The sequence below is a fragment of the Hypomesus transpacificus genome, chromosome 11 (assembly GCF_021917145.1).
Source record: "Hypomesus transpacificus isolate Combined female chromosome 11, fHypTra1, whole genome shotgun sequence".
Lineage (NCBI taxonomy): Eukaryota > Metazoa > Chordata > Actinopteri > Osmeriformes > Osmeridae > Hypomesus > Hypomesus transpacificus.
In genome coordinates this window covers 11,892,144-11,910,158 of record NC_061070.1, presented here as the reverse complement: position 1 = coordinate 11,910,158, position 18,015 = coordinate 11,892,144, and the positions used below count along the sequence as shown (strand labels likewise).

General features: G+C 44.4%; 1 protein-coding gene across 2 annotated transcripts in view; it reads right to left on the bottom strand.

Annotated features, from left to right (window-relative positions):
• LOC124473607 (disintegrin and metalloproteinase domain-containing protein 12-like) overlaps positions 1-17,757 on the bottom strand; it is a 53,809-nt gene extending 36,052 nt beyond the window's left edge. For both annotated transcript variants that reach the window (XM_047029212.1, XM_047029213.1), the window contains exons 1-3: positions 17,308-17,757; positions 9,666-9,793; positions 6,453-6,526 (exon numbers count right to left, since the gene is read on the bottom strand). In XM_047029212.1, coding sequence (XP_046885168.1) covers positions 6,453-6,526; positions 9,666-9,793; positions 17,308-17,404 — 299 coding nt within the window. In that variant the 5' untranslated portion in view covers positions 17,405-17,757. The remainder of the gene's footprint in view (positions 1-6,452; positions 6,527-9,665; positions 9,794-17,307) is intronic.
• Between the last annotated feature and the right edge of the window lie 258 nt (positions 17,758-18,015).

The window sequence follows — 18,015 nt, the reverse complement described above, 5'->3', positions numbered from 1 at the left end:
GTAGACTGAAAACATTTGGGCTTGACATCAAATAATGAACGTGAGACCAGAGATCAACGTTTCAGCTTTTATTTCCAGGTATTTACATCAGGATCTGATGCACAACTAAGAAAATATCACATTTTGTTTGAATCCACCCATTTGTCATGTGAGCAAAAGTATTGGAACAGATATACTTAAAACATATTTAAGTGAATAAGACTTAATATTTAGTTGCAAATCCTTTGCTTTCAATAACTGCAGCAAGTCTGTGACCCATTGACGTCACCAAACTTTTGCATTCTTCCTTTTTGATGCTTTCCCAGGCTTTCACTGCAGCCTCTTTCAGTTGTTGTTTGTTTTGTGGGGTTCCTCCCTTCAGTCTCCTCTTAAGCAGGTAAAATGCATGCTCTATAGGGTTTAAGTCTGGAGATTGACTTGGCCAGTCTAATACCTTCCATTTCTTGCCCCTGATGAACTCCTTTGTTGTTTTGGCAGTGTGTTTTGGGTCGTTATCTTGCTGCATGATGAAGGCTCTGCCAATCAGTTTGGTTGCATCTTTCCTTAAATTGGCAGACAAAATGTTTCTGTAGACTTCCGAGTTCATTTTGCTGCTGCCATCATGTGTTACATCCTCAAATGAAGATTAATGAGCCCGTCCTAGAAGAAGCCATGCAAGCCCAAGCCATGACATTACCTCCACCGTGTTTCACAGATGAGCTTGTGTGTTTGGGATCATGAGCAGTTCCTTTCTTTCTCCAAACTTTAGCCTTTCCATCACTTTGGTAAAAGTTAATCTTTGTCTCATCAGTCCATAAAACTTTGTCCCAGAATTTTTGAGGTTCATCTCTGTACTTTTTGGCAAATTCCAGCCTGGCCTTCCTATTCTTCTTGCTAATGAGTGGTTTGCATCTTCTCGTGTAGCCCTTGTACTTTTGTTCATGAAGTCTATTGCGAACAGTAGATAGTGATACCTTCACTCCTGCCATCTGGAGGTTGTTGCTGATCTCACTAACAGTTGTTTTAGGGTCTTTCTTTACAGCTCTCACAATGTTTCTGTCATCAACTGCTGATGTTTTCCTTGGTCTACCTGTTCGACGTCTGTTACTTAGTACACCAGTAGTTTTCTTCTTCTTCAGGACATTCCAAATGGTTGTACTGGCTATGGCCAATGTTTCTGCAATGGCTCTGATTGATTTTCCATCTTCTCTAAGACTCACAATTGCTTGTTTTTCACCCAAAGACAGCGCTCCGGTTTTCATGTTGTTTTCACCTCTGAATACAGTCTGCATAGACAAAACCTATCTTACCCAATCTGAACCTGAGTGTAGACATTCAGTGGTATTTATTGATTGAATAATGTATGTAATAGGACACACCTGGGCAACAAAACACACCTGTCAGTCATATGTTCCAATACTTTTGCTCACGTGACAAATGGGTGGGTTCGAACAAAAAGGTGATATTTTCTAATTTGTGCATCAGATCCTGATGTAAATACCTGGAAATAAAAGCTGAAACGTTGATCTCTGGTTTCACATTCATCGTTTGATGTCAAGCCCATATGTTTTCAGTCTACAGCAAAAATAAAGGAATTGGCCTCACTGTTCCAATACTTTTGGAGGGCACTGCAGTGTTTCCCACAGATTAGAAATCTAATTGTGGCGGGGGGGGGGGGGGGGGGTTGTCAGACGGGGGGGGGGGGGGGGGGGGTCGTAATAATTGCTTCGTTAATAATTCGTTACACAGTTAATTTGTTAATAATTTGTTACATTAAATATTAATCCAAAATGATTCACACCTTCACAAATTAACAACAACTAACATATCATTTCTGCATTATGCATGTAGCAACGCTAGTGCTAAACAACTATTTAACTGGTCGGCTCCATGACGCCGAGTAAGTAGCTAGCTCCTGAGACTTCTCACCAAAAGAACGAAGGGGAAACTTCGAGTACTGTAACTCGCTCTGGATAAGAGCGTCTGCTAAATGACTAAATGTAAATGTGAGTAAGGTACCTAGCGAAAAGTAGCCTCAACTTTCCTCGACTTTTAGCTACGGCACTAATGCTGAAGGCTCGCTGATATGGCTGTCGGTCTTACTAGAACGGCATATGTATGCATTGTTGCTAACGTGTGCTGACGTTGTGACTGTGTGCATATGTGGGAAAGATGCATGAGTGACAGAGAGACGGAGGGAGAGCAGGGGAAAGGAAATGCAGCTGAACGAATACGCTGCGTGTTTTAACCTAAATAGCGATAATAAAAAAATGTTTTACGAAACGCAATGTGTGGCGGCCGGTGTTGATTCTGTGGCGCACCGCCACAAATTAGTCTATGTGTGGGAAACACTGCACTGTATGTGTAAAGACCACAATTGTTCATCACTCCTAATGGCCGATGCAACTCCCATAACTGCCCTTCACAATGTTTAAATGGGAAATGCACGCTTAAACACTGTCTCCAAACTTCTGCAGAGATGTGTACCATTGAACCTGGCAAGGCGTGGCCAGTCGGTCGTGACAGGCTTAGGGCATTAGGCCTTGGCTCCACAAGCGATGGCCACGGAGATGTTGGCGTTGAGGTGGAGGGCACATTGTGTTTGCAGCAGGGGAAGACTTCTGGGCCATATCCCCCTTTGGTGGTTGTCATCAGGACAAAAGTGGCCTGTGCAGAAGGGGGGGCGTGGTTCTCATAGAAACAAGCTGCTCCCTCTTACTGTACATAAAAAAAACACATACATACTGTACATTTGATTTATTCTCACTATACTATCTAATGCTATGCTATGCTATATTCTTTTATACTAATTCCATCGCTTATTCTACAGACAGAAACAAAGAGGTAAAGAAAGAGAGAAGCTGGAGCTGATGCTGATGTCCGGCGTGCCTGAATTGTAATCAACCGGTTTGCGATCCCCAGCAAGGTCAGTAGGTGGCTGCAATGTGTTTAGTCTGTATAGAAACTCTGCGCTACAATGTGTTTAGTCTGCGCTGCGAGGGAGCTCTTTAAAAAGCCCCATTAGGCTTCCCAGCTGACAGGGCAACAAGGTAACAGCTCATTCTTCTCTGCAGGACCGGCGTGGCTGAAAGACAGGTCGACGTCTCCAAGACTTGACATATCTAATTAAATAGCTTGGAAAACGAGGTCTCTCTCTCTCTCGTTCTGGCTCTTTGTCCACCTATTGTGAATGAGCTTTGTGGCTAATGATGTGCACCGCAAGGGACCATCAGGTGTGTGTGGGGGGGCATGTCTTTGTCAGTTTCCTTCACTGATTCTACACAGTTTGCATAAACAGAAAAGAGTGCTGAGGAGGAGTTGCTATGGGCATGTTTGTGACAGACCATAATGATGTTGTTTAATGGTGGCCTTGTGTTCCTGAATAGCCCTTTCCTCCAGTCCTTCCTGAGAGAAAAGAATGAAAGGAAATGTCATCATGGGGAAGTATTGTGCAAAGCTGTATGGGTAATCTGTCAACATCTCCAGTGTAATATATGACAAGAGGTGGAACAACTGATCACCAAATCATTTTCTCAAATGTTTTGTATAAATGACATGAATGGCAAAATGGTTTTCAATGTATTGATTCAAACTGAAATCCTGAAGTCCGCGCTGTTTACATGTATTAACTGCGAGTGCACACACATGCAGTCACATACACATTTCCACAAATGAACACCAAAAATTGCCAATGCATACAGGGAATCACATGTACAGACACAAAGACACACGCACACACATTGCACAATTCTTTCCTTGTTTAGTGCTGTTGCAGTCTTTGATTAGTGTAAATGTGGTAATGTCCCATAAGACTTAGGTCGTCATCATTAGGTCATTACAGGCAGGTTCACAAGCTATGGATCACTACAATGGTTTAAAGAGACCATTCTGTCACACACACGCACACACACACACACACACACACATACACGTCTAACCAGCCGCATGTGCAACAAGCATTAAATATCATATGTCACAGTCCCTGTTACAGAGACCTAGGAAAATCTTTTCCTTTCTTTTTTTCCATATGTGCAATGACTGATATCTAGAACACGAGAGGTAGTCTTGTGTGAAGGCAACATGGGGCCTCATTGGAGACAGACCAAACAATATGGAAAAATAATGGTCAAACATGCTACAGTAAAACATCTTGTGTCAGTAGAGGATGCAGTCAACAATGTGCAACATAGCTCAAGAATTCAGATGAGTGCTCTCTAACCTTGTCCTGACAGCTTATCTTTCTAAGCTGAAAGGAGACTCCTTGTACTGTTCATCTGTTTTCAGAATAATCAGAGCTCTATTCTGAGAGAGCTACAGCTGAGGAAGAACAAGTCCTGGAAAATGTAAAACAATAATGTGGTTGGTTCATTGAAATGCTATGAGGCCCTCCACTCAGACATCATAAACAGAAACAGGCACACACGCACACACACAAACACACGCACACACACACACAGAAACACAAACTCAGGGAAAAAATACTTGAGGAATGAGACAAGGGCTCCAATAATCAGGACTCAAGCTTTCAACTCTATTTGGGAGTCTGTATCTGCTCAGGTAGAGGCTGATAGAGAGAGAGTGAGAGCCAGAAGCAGCCCGGCAGACAGAACATTCTGGTCCAACTCCAAACGACCTTTTTTGGGCCAACCATTTCCATAAAAGAAAACTGACATTTGCTTTTTGAACAATTGGATGTGTTCAACTGGGAAGCTGTGAGAGTGCGTACCAAACGGAGGGCAGAGGGGGGTCAATCTAGGGAGATACAACGCTGAACTACAAAGTGTTTTCAAGGTAAATACGTTAAGTACACGCCCAACAGACACGTGTACATGAATACACACAAGGTACACACAACCTCGCACACACACACTCACACACGTACGTACGCACGCACACACAGACACACACTTCCTGCTGCTCTCTTCTCCCCAGGCCTTGAGCGTCTCTGCACTGTGCTTCAGGATAGAGTACTGGGCCGGTGCCAGAAGGCTGCTAGCAAACATATTGGTTTATTAATTAGATCTGGTAGTCCGTTTACATTGGCAAGCCCTACATCATTTCTCACTGGCTCCACACCAGAACTTCTCTGGAGCTTCGCCAAATGAGGAAACCTTATGGACTCAGCAGAATCCAGTAAAAGACCACCACTTACAGTAAACCTTCCATATCTCAGCACATGATGCCTCTCCTAACTGAACACTTAGGTCCTCAAAGTACAATTTACTAACTCTTCTTCTCCTTTGAGACAGTTAAACAAACAGGGCCCATGGAGAGCAAACCAGCACGACAAGCTCCTCAGAGAGCTGAGCCATGCCTGCTCCACTCAGACTCTCGCCAGGGTTCTGTGTGAGTGCAGTTATCAACCCCTGACATACTGATTTCTTCAGTACCGTACCATCATTTACTACCTCGCCTTACGTCAAGAACCAAATGCACATTTCACTTTACAAGGGTCCACAAATAGAACCAATGAACAGATGAACTTCGGCACCTATGGGACAATTTGCAACCAAATCATGTAAAACAAAAACAATTCTGTTATGAATTTACACAGAATCTGCTCTTGTAGTGTGTCGATAAAAGAAGGATGAGCCGTGACTCCACCAGCCTACTCATCTGTAATGAGGTCAGCGTCTCCTCCTCTCCTCAGCTCGGGCCAGGAGAGAAGCATTGGTCTGGGGAAGACAGTCAAGGCTACTGATCTCCCCACGAAGGGGTCACTGACCACCTGTTCTCAGCCGGCACAGGGACTCATATCAGCGGACACATCTGGAGCCCGAGGGGGGGCGGAGCGGAAGGGACTGGCAGCCGGCCGGGCCCGGCGCAGGGCTGACCGATCTGTCACAGCTGATGCTCGGGTCACCGGGGGTCGGAGTGGGGGCGGGGGCGATGCTAGATGGAAGGGAGGGAGTTGAAGTGGGAGTAGCTTTTATACTTGGAAAACATCAGAGGGAGACTTGAGAAAGTTGAGCGTGAGAAATGGGAAGTATTCCCTGAATGGGGGGGGGGGGGGGTATGGGAAACGCTGCACTCGATAACCTGAGACATGTGCTGTTTTACCGGCAGTTGGGGACAAATGTGAGGAGCACCGTATCAGCAATCAGAAGGCAGGTACAGCCGGGTTCATTATGTCTATTTATAAAGCGAGCGTTGAAATCAGAGCGCTATGTTGATCCCGAGGACCTCCTCCCTTTTGGTTCCAGTTCACACAGTGATATGACTTTGTCTGGTAGAAACCTTACATTACAGACTGAGGTCTATGCTAGCTCAATAGCGACAGGGCATGTCTCTTCATGTCTCTAAACAGAGTCCAAGATACGTAGCAGTTGCATAGCTCTCCGATTTGAGTGGGCAATACTATACTTGAGAGAATATGGTTGCTTCCTGCCCTCCTGATCTGACAAATGTCCATCTCTGTGTGTGGAGCCCATGGCAGTGGCAGCTAGCAGGAAGTGATGCGGAAGAGGACTTACTCATTCTTCTCCAGTACCAGGACCAGCTGTTGGCCTTCCGCTTCGACAAGCAGCTGCAGTGACGCAGGGTGACTCTGGAACAGACACATGCCACAGGAGGGGTCAGGGGACAGGAGGGTCCGTGTGTCAGCCAGACCCACAATGACACACATCCAGGACAGGACATTTGAATCGACAGGACTGGAAATTGGCATACAGGAAGTAGGTTCCCAGTGGTGGTTGATAGTGTGTAACCTCTGACCTGACTGAGGTTTCAACCAACCAAATTCACTGCTTCAAACCTTGCCTCAGTTGACAAGTGTCCATGACAGGGAATTAAACATTCACGCTTAGATCGAAAGTGACCAAAATATCGCACATCAGCACAATATTAGTCACAAATCAACAGCTTGAACAGTTTTGTGGATTGGAATTCTTTGAATTTTAGAGTGAAAGTAACATTTTAGACGATTGTCTGCAAATTTCCGAGCTGATCGACGTTACTTTCACCAGGCACCCCACCTTCTCTTCACCTTATCTTCACCTTGGGTTCATGTTGTGGAGGACCATGGGAATCAGAGACTTGAGACTTTGGATGTATTGTGACAGGGCTATCAAAAAATGTGTGACACACACACACACACACAAAAAAAACACACCTTAACAAATAGCTCCATGCCTTCCAGGCACAGACTCTCAGAGGGGGTCCAAGAATAAAGCTGTTGACAGGGTTAGGAAAGATAGCTTCCTGATAGAAAATCTGAGTTTAGATAAATGTCCATGTTTCATTCTGTCATTTGGACAATGTTGAATGTCAAACGTACTGACAGATAGAAAGAAAAGTCTGAGCAACAGAAAGGCAAGTAGTGTACCGGGGTCTAGAAAATCAAAGAAGTTAAATCCACAAACCCTTGTGGGAGAGACGGGGATTTCTGATGGTAATGACAATCAGTAGATTAGCAAGTTCATTATCTATTCATGTATTCTACCTTATTAAGCATTCTTACAGTATATGTAACAGTGGCGGCTGGTGACTCAAAAAATTGGGAAAGATTTTGGCATGTTGTTGTAGCAATAAGCCGACTAGCAACCTATTGTAAATGTACTATATAACTAGGGTAACATAATGCATCTGACATGTATCCCCATCTTCAACAAGATACAGATAATTACTCTTTATTAATCACCAGGTAAGCAAATTTGGTCGGTGCAGTTTTTCCCCTGAAGCTTAAATCTTGTGTTGGAATTGATATGCTCCCTGCTTCTGTAATACCGATGTTGCTAGGGTCGCAGTACAGTGCCCCTCGAACCTTCGTACTTATAACATATTAGTCTCACCTATTCCGTGTAGCCCAGAAACTAAAGGGCTTCTTCATTTAAAAATCGACAACATTTTTGGTAGGGTTAGTCATCCAAAATGATGACAAATGTTGAGAAGGAAACTTTTGAGTGAGGAACCCTTCTCTTCTGAAAGAAAAAGGTGCAGTGGTCAACATTTTTCCAGAGCTGTATATCTGGACAAAATGTCAGCCTTCTGGACATGGCCATTCATTTGATACCATATCCAAATGGGTTAGTAGAATAATAATGAAGAATCCTAACCAATACAATAGGGTTCCTCCTACCGGAGTAATCCTTCCAAGGTTTTGCCCAACAGGGTTCTGCTACAGTAAATTCACGGATGTTTGTCTGCCACTACTCACTGTGTGTCTGTAGAGGGAGGGGGAAGAGATGGGAAGTTCACGTCAGGCTATCATCCAAAAGTTGGTCCTGACTCATCGCTTTTCATTTTCTCTGTTCTTTTTGAAAGAACAGTAACCTGCCATGTCGGGACTACAGGGAAGGAGAGTCTAGTAGCATCTTGGAAAAGATCTGTACCCTTATTAAGCACATTAGGGAAAATCTATAGGACTAACAGCTGACTCCTGGGCAATACAAGTAAGAACACAGCGTCAGCTGTAGGTGTTCTTTGGATTCAATAATGTCCAACACTCATAAAATGGACTGAATGTAATCTTCAATGTCAAACTATCTTCTCATGTATCAGAGCAGTGGGCTATTGTGTTAAGGGGGGGATGTGTAAAGGTTACAGCTTGAATGCTTTGTGGCTTGGGACATTGTGTTGTTTTACCTTCACGATTCCCCATCTTATCCGAGACTGACTCATTCCTTTGAGGAGAGTTTAAAGGGTTCTTCCTCAGCTCTGTTCTTCTCTTTTTTTGGAGAGGCTGTACAGGACTTGAGAGTCTATAACTTGATAGGATTCCCCTGTCCCCTAAGGTGTAGGATTTCCTTGAGCCAGGAAAAACTAATCCATGCCAGAATTCTGTAAGGGATCAATCTAGGTAAGCCGGGCTGGTTTAAATATTCAGGGTGTACTACGACACCTCATCCCCCCTCTGCAGAGCTCTCCTGGCTTTGAATGGAGGATCCCAAATGTCGGTTTCCTGTCTTTGCGAGCCAAGTGTTCGTGTAGGGTTTCCCTGCCTGAAGCGACCCCAGAACCAGAGAGATCAGTCCAGAACACAGAACCTTTACACTGTGGTACTGCAGGCAAGCTGAGGCATTCACCTGCTGTTCCGGTCTCAAAGGAATTTTACAATGTACAATAGCTGAATGTTCTTTTAGCTGACGTTGGTCAAAGCCTAAAATACATGAAGTTTAGGATTATGACATACATGTACTGTACAGTAACTCTACCCAGCAACTGTGCTCTTTGTTGATCGATCCAGTGGGGTTTGACACAGAGATCAGGTAGACTAGGTTCCAATTCTTGTTGCTGCCAGATCTTGTCTCAGACAACACAGAAACCGATCGGGGAGGAAATTGTTCAGCCCGGCCTCTCCTATCTCCCAAATCGTTTGAAAATGCAGGGTTTCATGCACGGCTGACTTGTAGAGTAGGAAGCCTGCCGAGTTTGGGGAATAATTTCACAGTGTGTGGCGCCCCTGGGCTATCTCACGCTACACAAACAACCGAGGGGGCCATTCAAAACAGCACAGACAGAGAAAGCAATGAGGGAAACCACAAAGGGGAATCTACAGAGGATAAACAGAGCGGGTAGAGGGAATTATGAGGAGCTCTCCTCTGGAACAACAGAGCAGGGCGAGGAAAGAGGCAAGCATCTGTGCTTGGCTGGGCTCTCAACAGCAGATTAGCATTGGCTGGCCCGGCCTCTAAGCACCATATTAGCATTAGCCAGGGCCACTAAGTGGCCATGTTATGAATATTTACCCTGGCTGGAAGCTGGCTGAGGGGCCTGCTCCGGTCTCTCCCTCCCAGCTGCACTGGAATGGTTGTCGGGTAGCGATGTAGCTTAGCGATGGCACCGCCTCCCAGGCTGGACTGGTCCATGTTGCTCCCTATAAACACATCAACGACAGTGATGAAGAAGGGCTGGACATAGAATAAAGCAGACCATGATATGCCATGATAGAATGGAATATAAATAGTTGAATATTAGAAATGTATCCGAGTCAACAGACAAAACTACTGATCAACAATCACGTTTTGCAAAGAACAAGTTCCACTGCTAGCAGAGACACCGCATCACCTCAAGCAACACTTAACCCCAAAGACAAGCATAATTACACTAATAGTAATTTAATATAGCAATGGGTCACAGTTGGCATACTGTGAAGTGAGGACCAATGTTATATGAAATGACTCAATGTAATTATGTTGTTCCATCAGAGGGAGAACTATATGACCGAGAAAAATACAAAAGAAAATTAAAGACCTTTAATACTGCATTACAGCTTTCTTTAATACAATGTCATGTGTACAGTATCAACCCCACACACTAGCATAGGTAGGCTAAATGTAACTCATCATGGTCATGTATTACTGGAACACCCTATCATGTTAGTCATCCTCTCTTAAGGTAGACTTTATTGGCTGTGTGATGTAAAAACAAGTCCCTTGTACTATGACAGTAGTGTCCCCAAAGAACCAGCAGCAATACCAGTCTAGCAGGACCAGCAGCAATACCACAGATAAATAATGGATGCTCTCTCTCTCTCTCTCTCTCTCTCTCTCTGTCTGTCTCTCTCTGTCTGTCTGTCTGTCTGTCTGTCTGTCTGTCTGTCTGTCTGTCTGTCTGTCTGTCTGTCTGTCTGTCTGTCTGTCTGTCTGTCTGTCTGTCTCTCTCTCTCTCTCTCTCTCTCTCTCTCTCTCTCTGTCTCTCTGCCATCAGCTCATGAAGTACTCTTCATATACAATATCTCCAGACTGCTTTGCATCAGCTCTAGCTCTGCCACTGTTGAAGATGAACAGTCTCTTTGTTACGCCCATGCACACACACACACACACACACCACACACACACACACGCACAAGGTTTCTCTCTGTCTACTCCTCAAACTCCCCTCCGTCCTCTCCCTCTGCCACTCTCTCTAGCTCTCACTCCCTCTGTCTTCCTATCTCTCTCTGTTCTTCTCATCTCTTTTGTTTAATAATGCCATGTACGCATAACGGTCTCCTCCACTAAAGTAATCTTCTCTTCGCCACGGATTGAAACAGAAAAGTAAATTCTGAATGCCATTTAACGTAACTTAGACAGTGAGGCATGCATCATTTCAATACTGTACTGTATTTCAACTGTCAGGGGATATACAGCAAGCTGTGTCCCAGGCTTGCTGTGGGAAACCTGTGGGGTGCGTTTCCGTCCAATCAGAATCCTTGCTGCTGCCACGGCTCCCACAGACCACTGGGGCTGTCTGGGCTCTCTGAGGTCCACACTAAGCATGCTGCGATAACAGGCCCAGGGGGTTCCTGTGTGGCCGAGCAGGAAGTGATGGGAACACGAGGGGGGGGGGGGGGGGTGTTGACTGAGAGGAGTGAAGGTGAAGAGCAGAGGGGTGGAGGAGTGGAGAGATAACCTCCTGCTCACTTCAGTGGGAGACTGAGAGAACCTGTCATCCACCAGTGGAGATAGCGAGATGGGCTCCTTCTCTGATGTTCTTATAGAGCTCCAGCTGGATCCAAGACCGGGCTGGATATGCCACCAGGCAAACACAGACCGGTTTAAGGGCTTGTTCACGTCACTGCGGCAAGGCCATGTGTGCCGCGCATGTTTGTTTGTGATTCTGTGTGTGCGCGTGTCAGACTAAGACTTTGAGCCCACAGGAAGTGTCTTCACTGTGAATGATGTTTGCTCGCCGCCTTGCTCTGTTCACCGCTCAGAAAGTCTTTGTTTTTCTGTCACGCTGTCTCTCTTTAGACAGACAACAGCGACTCTCTTACAAGACTACGAGGAGTGCCGACAACACACAACAACTGCTTTGGTTCCATGTTCAAAAAGAGTGTGGGGTACTTTGTGTCTGGCCTGACCCCCGTTCAGCTTAAGGGCACAATATGAGACCTTCAGTTTTTAAGGGATATTTGAGCGCACGCCTACAGTAGTTTGTTGAATTTAGTGGAGCATGAAACCCACATCGGAGTCATCCCAGCAGCCACAGGCTGCGGCTGGAGGGTCATAAAAAGAGAGAGAGAAAAAGAAAGTGCATTTAAAGAAAAGGCCGGCAGACGTTTTTCAATAAAAAGCTTTTAACTCCACAACTGTTCTCACTTTCATGACATGTGCTCTCCCTTACAGAAGAAAAGGACTCTTTTTTCGTTGCACTGTATTGTGTCGATACAGAGAGATGCTATACAGTGTGTGCGTGTGCGTTTCGATGGCGGAAGGGGTTGCAAATTGAACAAGTATGCGCATGAATATTCCATCTATCATCTTTTCCCTCACAGACACTTGGGAATCAGGAAGAAAAAGAAAAAAAAGGCTTTCATGATTAATTGCATGTGCTTGATCTTCCTTGGGAACGTCTGAAATTTTAAATAAGACCGGTTCATTCCCTTATGTCTTTTGGGGAGAATGATGGTTGGCCCGACCACAGCCCTCTTGACTATATTAAAAACCCACGTCTGCGTGGCATATTTTACGGCGCTCCCTTACATGGGTCTTGAAATAAAAAAGGGATAAATCAGGGGTGTTTCATTATTTGGGCGGCCCCAAGTTTCAGATAACAACGGAATGCATTACCTTTTATTCAAACCTGATATGTGCAAGCTCAGCAGTGCTCCTGTTCAAGCGTGTCTCTTGAGGAAGAAGTGAAACAGTCATAGGGAGATATAGGGAAGAGGGGGATGGCAAATGAAGGAGAGAAGACGGATGAAGGACGACAGGCCAGAGTGTAAACGGATCGAGAAAGAGAGCAGAGGAGATTTTGGGTTACTGGACAGGTTGACTTTCATTACACTCAGAGGGTGTTAAAGAAGCCTTTGCAGGAGCGGCTCTTTTAGCTTTAAAAGTCCTAACGACTAGTACACCTCTACAATCATCTCACGTCTTGCACTCCCAGAGAGGATTCCCATTTAAAGTTAAGGATGACGTTAAGCTCACTTATCTCTTATGTCAGTGGAGGCTCAGGAAGCTAAGCTGTCGTTGCACCCAATAACGGGTGAGAAACATCTGCGACCTTCACACCGTCGTGGCTCACACCCATTTCTTTGACAACAGCAGAGTGATTGTTGGAAAAGTCTTGCATTCATATTCTTTGCATTTGGTCGAACGTGTGCAATAGCATCGCTCGAGGCTACTGTAGCCTTCTGTACATCATTAACCCTACAACATCAATGGATCTTTGATTGCGAAACCACTCAAAGGACTGAAAGACATGTATTGAATTGATCCAATAGCAAAGGCAGAAGAAATCCAACATACTGTATGTTTCTTTTTCCAGACTTCTATATTGTGATAAAGTACAGTTCCTAATAACAAACTGTAGCCTTTCATGTTCACAGCATGTATAATAAAGAGATTGTGGCTCTAGCTTCATTTCAAAACACATGGATCCTTTGAACCTGGCAGTTATGGTTTCAGGGCTAATGCTTTGACAACAACTAAAGCACTTTAACATCCCCCTTGTTAAAACAGTGCAATATATCCATTTTCCACTACCCTAAACAGCTTACTGATCATGCTGTTTATTAATGCACATGGTTTTTGACACTAAACCCAGCTGAAAGGATTCCTTAAAGCACAGTTCACAAAGCTACATTCAATGGCAAAAACATAACTGAAACAGTTACCCTAAATTGTAGGGTCTGGGATCCTGATCATCAGAATTTCTAAAATCCCCCCTAAAAGTTGTAAAAAAAATAATCTAGCAACACCAGAGTCTGGGGAGAAAACCTACAAACATCAGGAATTAATCTGGTGATTTAGGGGGTGGGCTGGAGTTGGGGTGGGGTTTGGGATTAACATATCCAAACAGAGCTCACCCTCCCAGCCACTCTCCCTCCGGCCCTTCTTGACCTGTATGTAATGGAAGGTTTGTTTTGCTGTGCTAAGTGGGACCAGTTGTCCTCCCAAAGAGGATTCGTCATGCTGTCCAAAGCCCCTCATGAGGTAATCATTCTCAGCAGTTACAGGAGAGGGGAAGGGCCCCCACGGGGTCAGAGACAGAGAGGGAGAGATGGATAGGTGGAGAGGGAAGGAAAGAGAGAGGGAGGGGGGAGAGATACCTCTCGGAAGAACTAAGACTGCTAAAACATCCTTCCTTCCTCTCTTCATCCATTCGTCCAACCATCCATCCCCCTTGCCATCCCCTCACTAACTCCTCTTGCCAAGTGATAACACACTCCAAGCATTTGGCAATTAGTGCTGGGGCTAACTGGAAAAGTGGCTGTGAAAGCCCTGGTGGACCCCCACCCTATCTCAAACCGTCAAATTCATAAGTAGGAGGCTTGAGTAAACATACGGCCAGCATGTAATGGTGAAAAAAAGGGTAACACGAGACCCCCGAAGCCTTAACACTGAAGCCCTTCTGTAAAAGGATGCCTCTCAAGTGTTGCAAGAGTACAGCGTGCGTGTGCAGAGCGTACGATATGTTTGTGTGCGTGTACAGTAAGTCAGTGTGCGCGCGGGGTACGGGGCTCCTCCCTCCCCATGGGGCGGGGGTTAGTAAGGTCTCCGTCCCACACCCACTCCCGTCTCTCAGGAGCTCCACTGGAAGCCTTGTCCAAGAAGGCCACTGGTCCACCCAGGTCTCCAGGACCCTCAGTGGGAGCACTCCAGCAGTGGAAGGCCCGGGATTAAGGCTAAAGTAGCAAATGTCACCAAACAATCAAGCTGCGACTGCAAAGGATTGGGCTCCAACACACAAGCATGTTTGCTGACACACACACACACACACAAACCACACACACACCTTAAAAGATTTCAAAAGCCTCAGGCAAAGCTGCCTCAACCTCAGATCCGGCCTTTCAATGAATATTTCATGTGGTTTTCCATCAGTTCTTTAGACTCTAGTCCTTACTCAAACCCATGTTGAACAAAATTGACTAGAATGTGGCAACATTAAGTAGATATAATCGATGTGCTAAGTAGACCACAACTGATCATCAATTTAAACTCGTCAACAAAAAAATGAATCATCCCAAGTCAAACATTTCTTTGACAGGTTTATATGTTCTCCTCCTAGGATGTGTGTGTGTGTTTGTTTATCTGTTTATCTCCCGGAAGCAGTGCACACGGTGTCTGGTAAGCAGCAGGTTTCTAAATCACCCTGATAGCTTTAATGGCCAGTGACGGCGAACAGACAGACATTGCTAACTGAGCTTCTCATTCCCCGGTGGTCGAACCCTTTATAGTATATCAAGGTATAAAGTTTATACCAACCTGTCCCCATAATGTCAAATGCAGCCAATGAGCAGGTCTTTAAAGACAAACCAGGAAGACGTTATTTCTTAAATGGTTTTTCCAGAGGGAGGCATGAAGGCTCGTTTCAAACAGGATGGCCACCATTCATCAGCATTCCACGGCATACTGAGACGTGTGTGAGTTACATTCAGAAAACAGCGATGAGAGGTACACTCCTCATGGACTGTGTGTGTGTGTGTGGGGATGCATGCTGGGGTTTATAATAGCAGCTTTGCTTTCTCCTCCTTACAGTCATTTTGGGATACAACCAACCAAAACTCTAATCTGTAATCTGTTTAATGAATGCAGCTGACCAAGAGAGCATTCGTAACCGATAATTTCCTCAAATTCAATCAAGTTAATTTCTCTCTCACTGTAATTGTTTATTGAACTTTGCTGAATAAATCACAATGCACAACATGTTCACACGTGTTTAAAGCTTTGTAATGGGAATAAACAAGATATAGTCTATATATCTTTGCTTTGAAATGAAAAGGCCATGGTAGATGGTACATTTCTATATATACACCATTGTACAGATACATATACACACACATACATATATATATATATATATATATATATATATAGAGAAAGAGAGAGAGAGATGAGGAGAGAGAGAGGGGGGGAGTGAGAGAGAGAGAGGGGGGGGGGTGAGTGAGAGACAGACAAATAGACAGAAAGACACACAGACAATTGACTCAGTGTTGAGTCAATAATGATTTGACTCTACAGTAGAGCCTTCAAACCACCGACTGATTTCTTGTGAAATGATGAAAGACGTTCAAAAACCAACTTTTGCCAAGACACTGTTTGCTGGAAACCCTGATACTCAACCTTTCTTCAAAAACCTTTCTTAAACCCTACACACATGACACCACAGGGTGGAGACAACCACAGATGGTCTCTATCTCTCAGCCCCTAGTCATTTCTGGTTGTGGAGGGAAATTGTTGAATAACTGAGTGTAGCCTGCTCTTGGTCTCCTGCTGACTTCAAAGCCCTGTTTTGACCTATTTCAAAAAATATACATGTATTTTTTTCTCAAAGTAAGGTTTAATAATGGGAGTTACCTTATGGGTGCTCTGGAAGAAACCTCCCCCAAACATATTTTCACAAACTTCCTATTTGAGAATCTCTGTAAGTAAGCCCTACTTGTTTCCCTTTTCTTCTTTGTGGGTGATGCCGACACGGAAATCACCACGGTGAGATGGAATTACTTTGAAGGCATGCTGTACATTATGTTCAAAACATACCCGGAATTCCACATCTAAGATTTCCATTAACAACTCAGCACAGAGGCAAATGAAACACAATGTCCCGAAATGCCCTGGCCCATGTTTTATGAAACCCTCTGCTAATACCAGCAGCCTTATAACATCATGCTGATCCTGGGTTCCTGTTGCTGGGTCAGTGTGTGACCACCCTGCTGTGTGGGGTGAGGGTGGACTGACACTGTTCTAGACCTACACCCTAGCTGTGGCTAACTGCTGATGACAGACTGACTATTCACAGATGCCAGAGGCTCTTAGAAGATCCCTGGCCTGATCAAAGGATATGTCTCCTTCACTCTCACGCCAGAGGTGGGAGTCCAGCCTGAATGTCTGTCATCCCCTCAGTGTGGCATGTTTTATCTCTCTGTATTTCTCTCTCTCTCTCTCTCTCTCTCTCTCTCTCTCTCTCTCTCTCGCCTTCACTTTCTCCAGGCTCATTTGATGTGTCCATGTAAACAACAGAAATGCTCATAATAACCCTAACCCTAATTCACACACACACCTAATTAAGGCTAGCTCATTGTCTGAAGAAACCTATTCTTATGTTTTAGAGCCAACTACAATGTGGGATATCTAAAGCATAAAGACGGTGTGTCCATTCACTGTTGCCTGTCAGACGTTCCTGTTCGTGTCTTATCTCTGAACAGGAAACAATAGCCACAGGATACAGAATAGCTCTCTCAGAAGCAAGCCCTTTATCTCACTATGCTTAAAGTGGCATGTAGGAGAAAAATTAAGGTCCACACACAGCAGTGAAACATGTATCAAGAGAAATACCTTATTGTTTTTAAATGGTTATTCAATGTCACACTCTTATTCAACACTTGGTAGACTATATCTTACTTACAGTTCAACACCAATCTGTCGTGAGTACTCTATTCAAAAGATTTTTCAGTCAACTTACCGGCGGCATTGAAAATAGAGTCTGTGTGGTCAACTGCTGTTGTCTGGGACAACATATATAAAGCTATAAGAAAGTTATTCCAACTCCAATGTCTCATTTTGCGCAGTTAAGATATGGAAAATAGTCCAGAGAAGTATATCACAACACCAGCATAATAATATGAGGTCCACAACTCTTCACTGTTAAACACAAAAAAGGTGCTACTTGCACAGTTTGATAAAGTCCAAAACACGCAAAAGCCGCTGACTCCGAATAGATCAAGGCGCCTGAGCTATTTAAAACTTTTCACCCGTGCATGTTCGAGTCTCTGGATGTCTTGCCCAAAGATTTGGAAACGATCTGTCCAAAGCATTGATAATTTAGTTAGAGTATGATGTAATAGAGAACGACGGAGAAGGGAGCTGGATGATAGGCTACAACAGAACTGGTTTCTTCGGGAGACAGTTCCACCGCCTCAGCATCTCTTGTGCACCCGAGCAGTAACCAACAATCGCCATGTGCGCTTTTGTCTCTGTTGGGTCCTAGCGCCAGGCTATCTGCCGAAAGAAATAATTTGAATCCTAAATAGCAATACGAATGACAAAATGAAAACTACACAGAAATACATTTAAAAATGTATTCACATTTTCTTACCGACAAAGGTGTCAGGTACGGTGTTCATTTTAGGACATCCTCAGATCTACGTCAGGTCACATTCTTCTTCTAAAC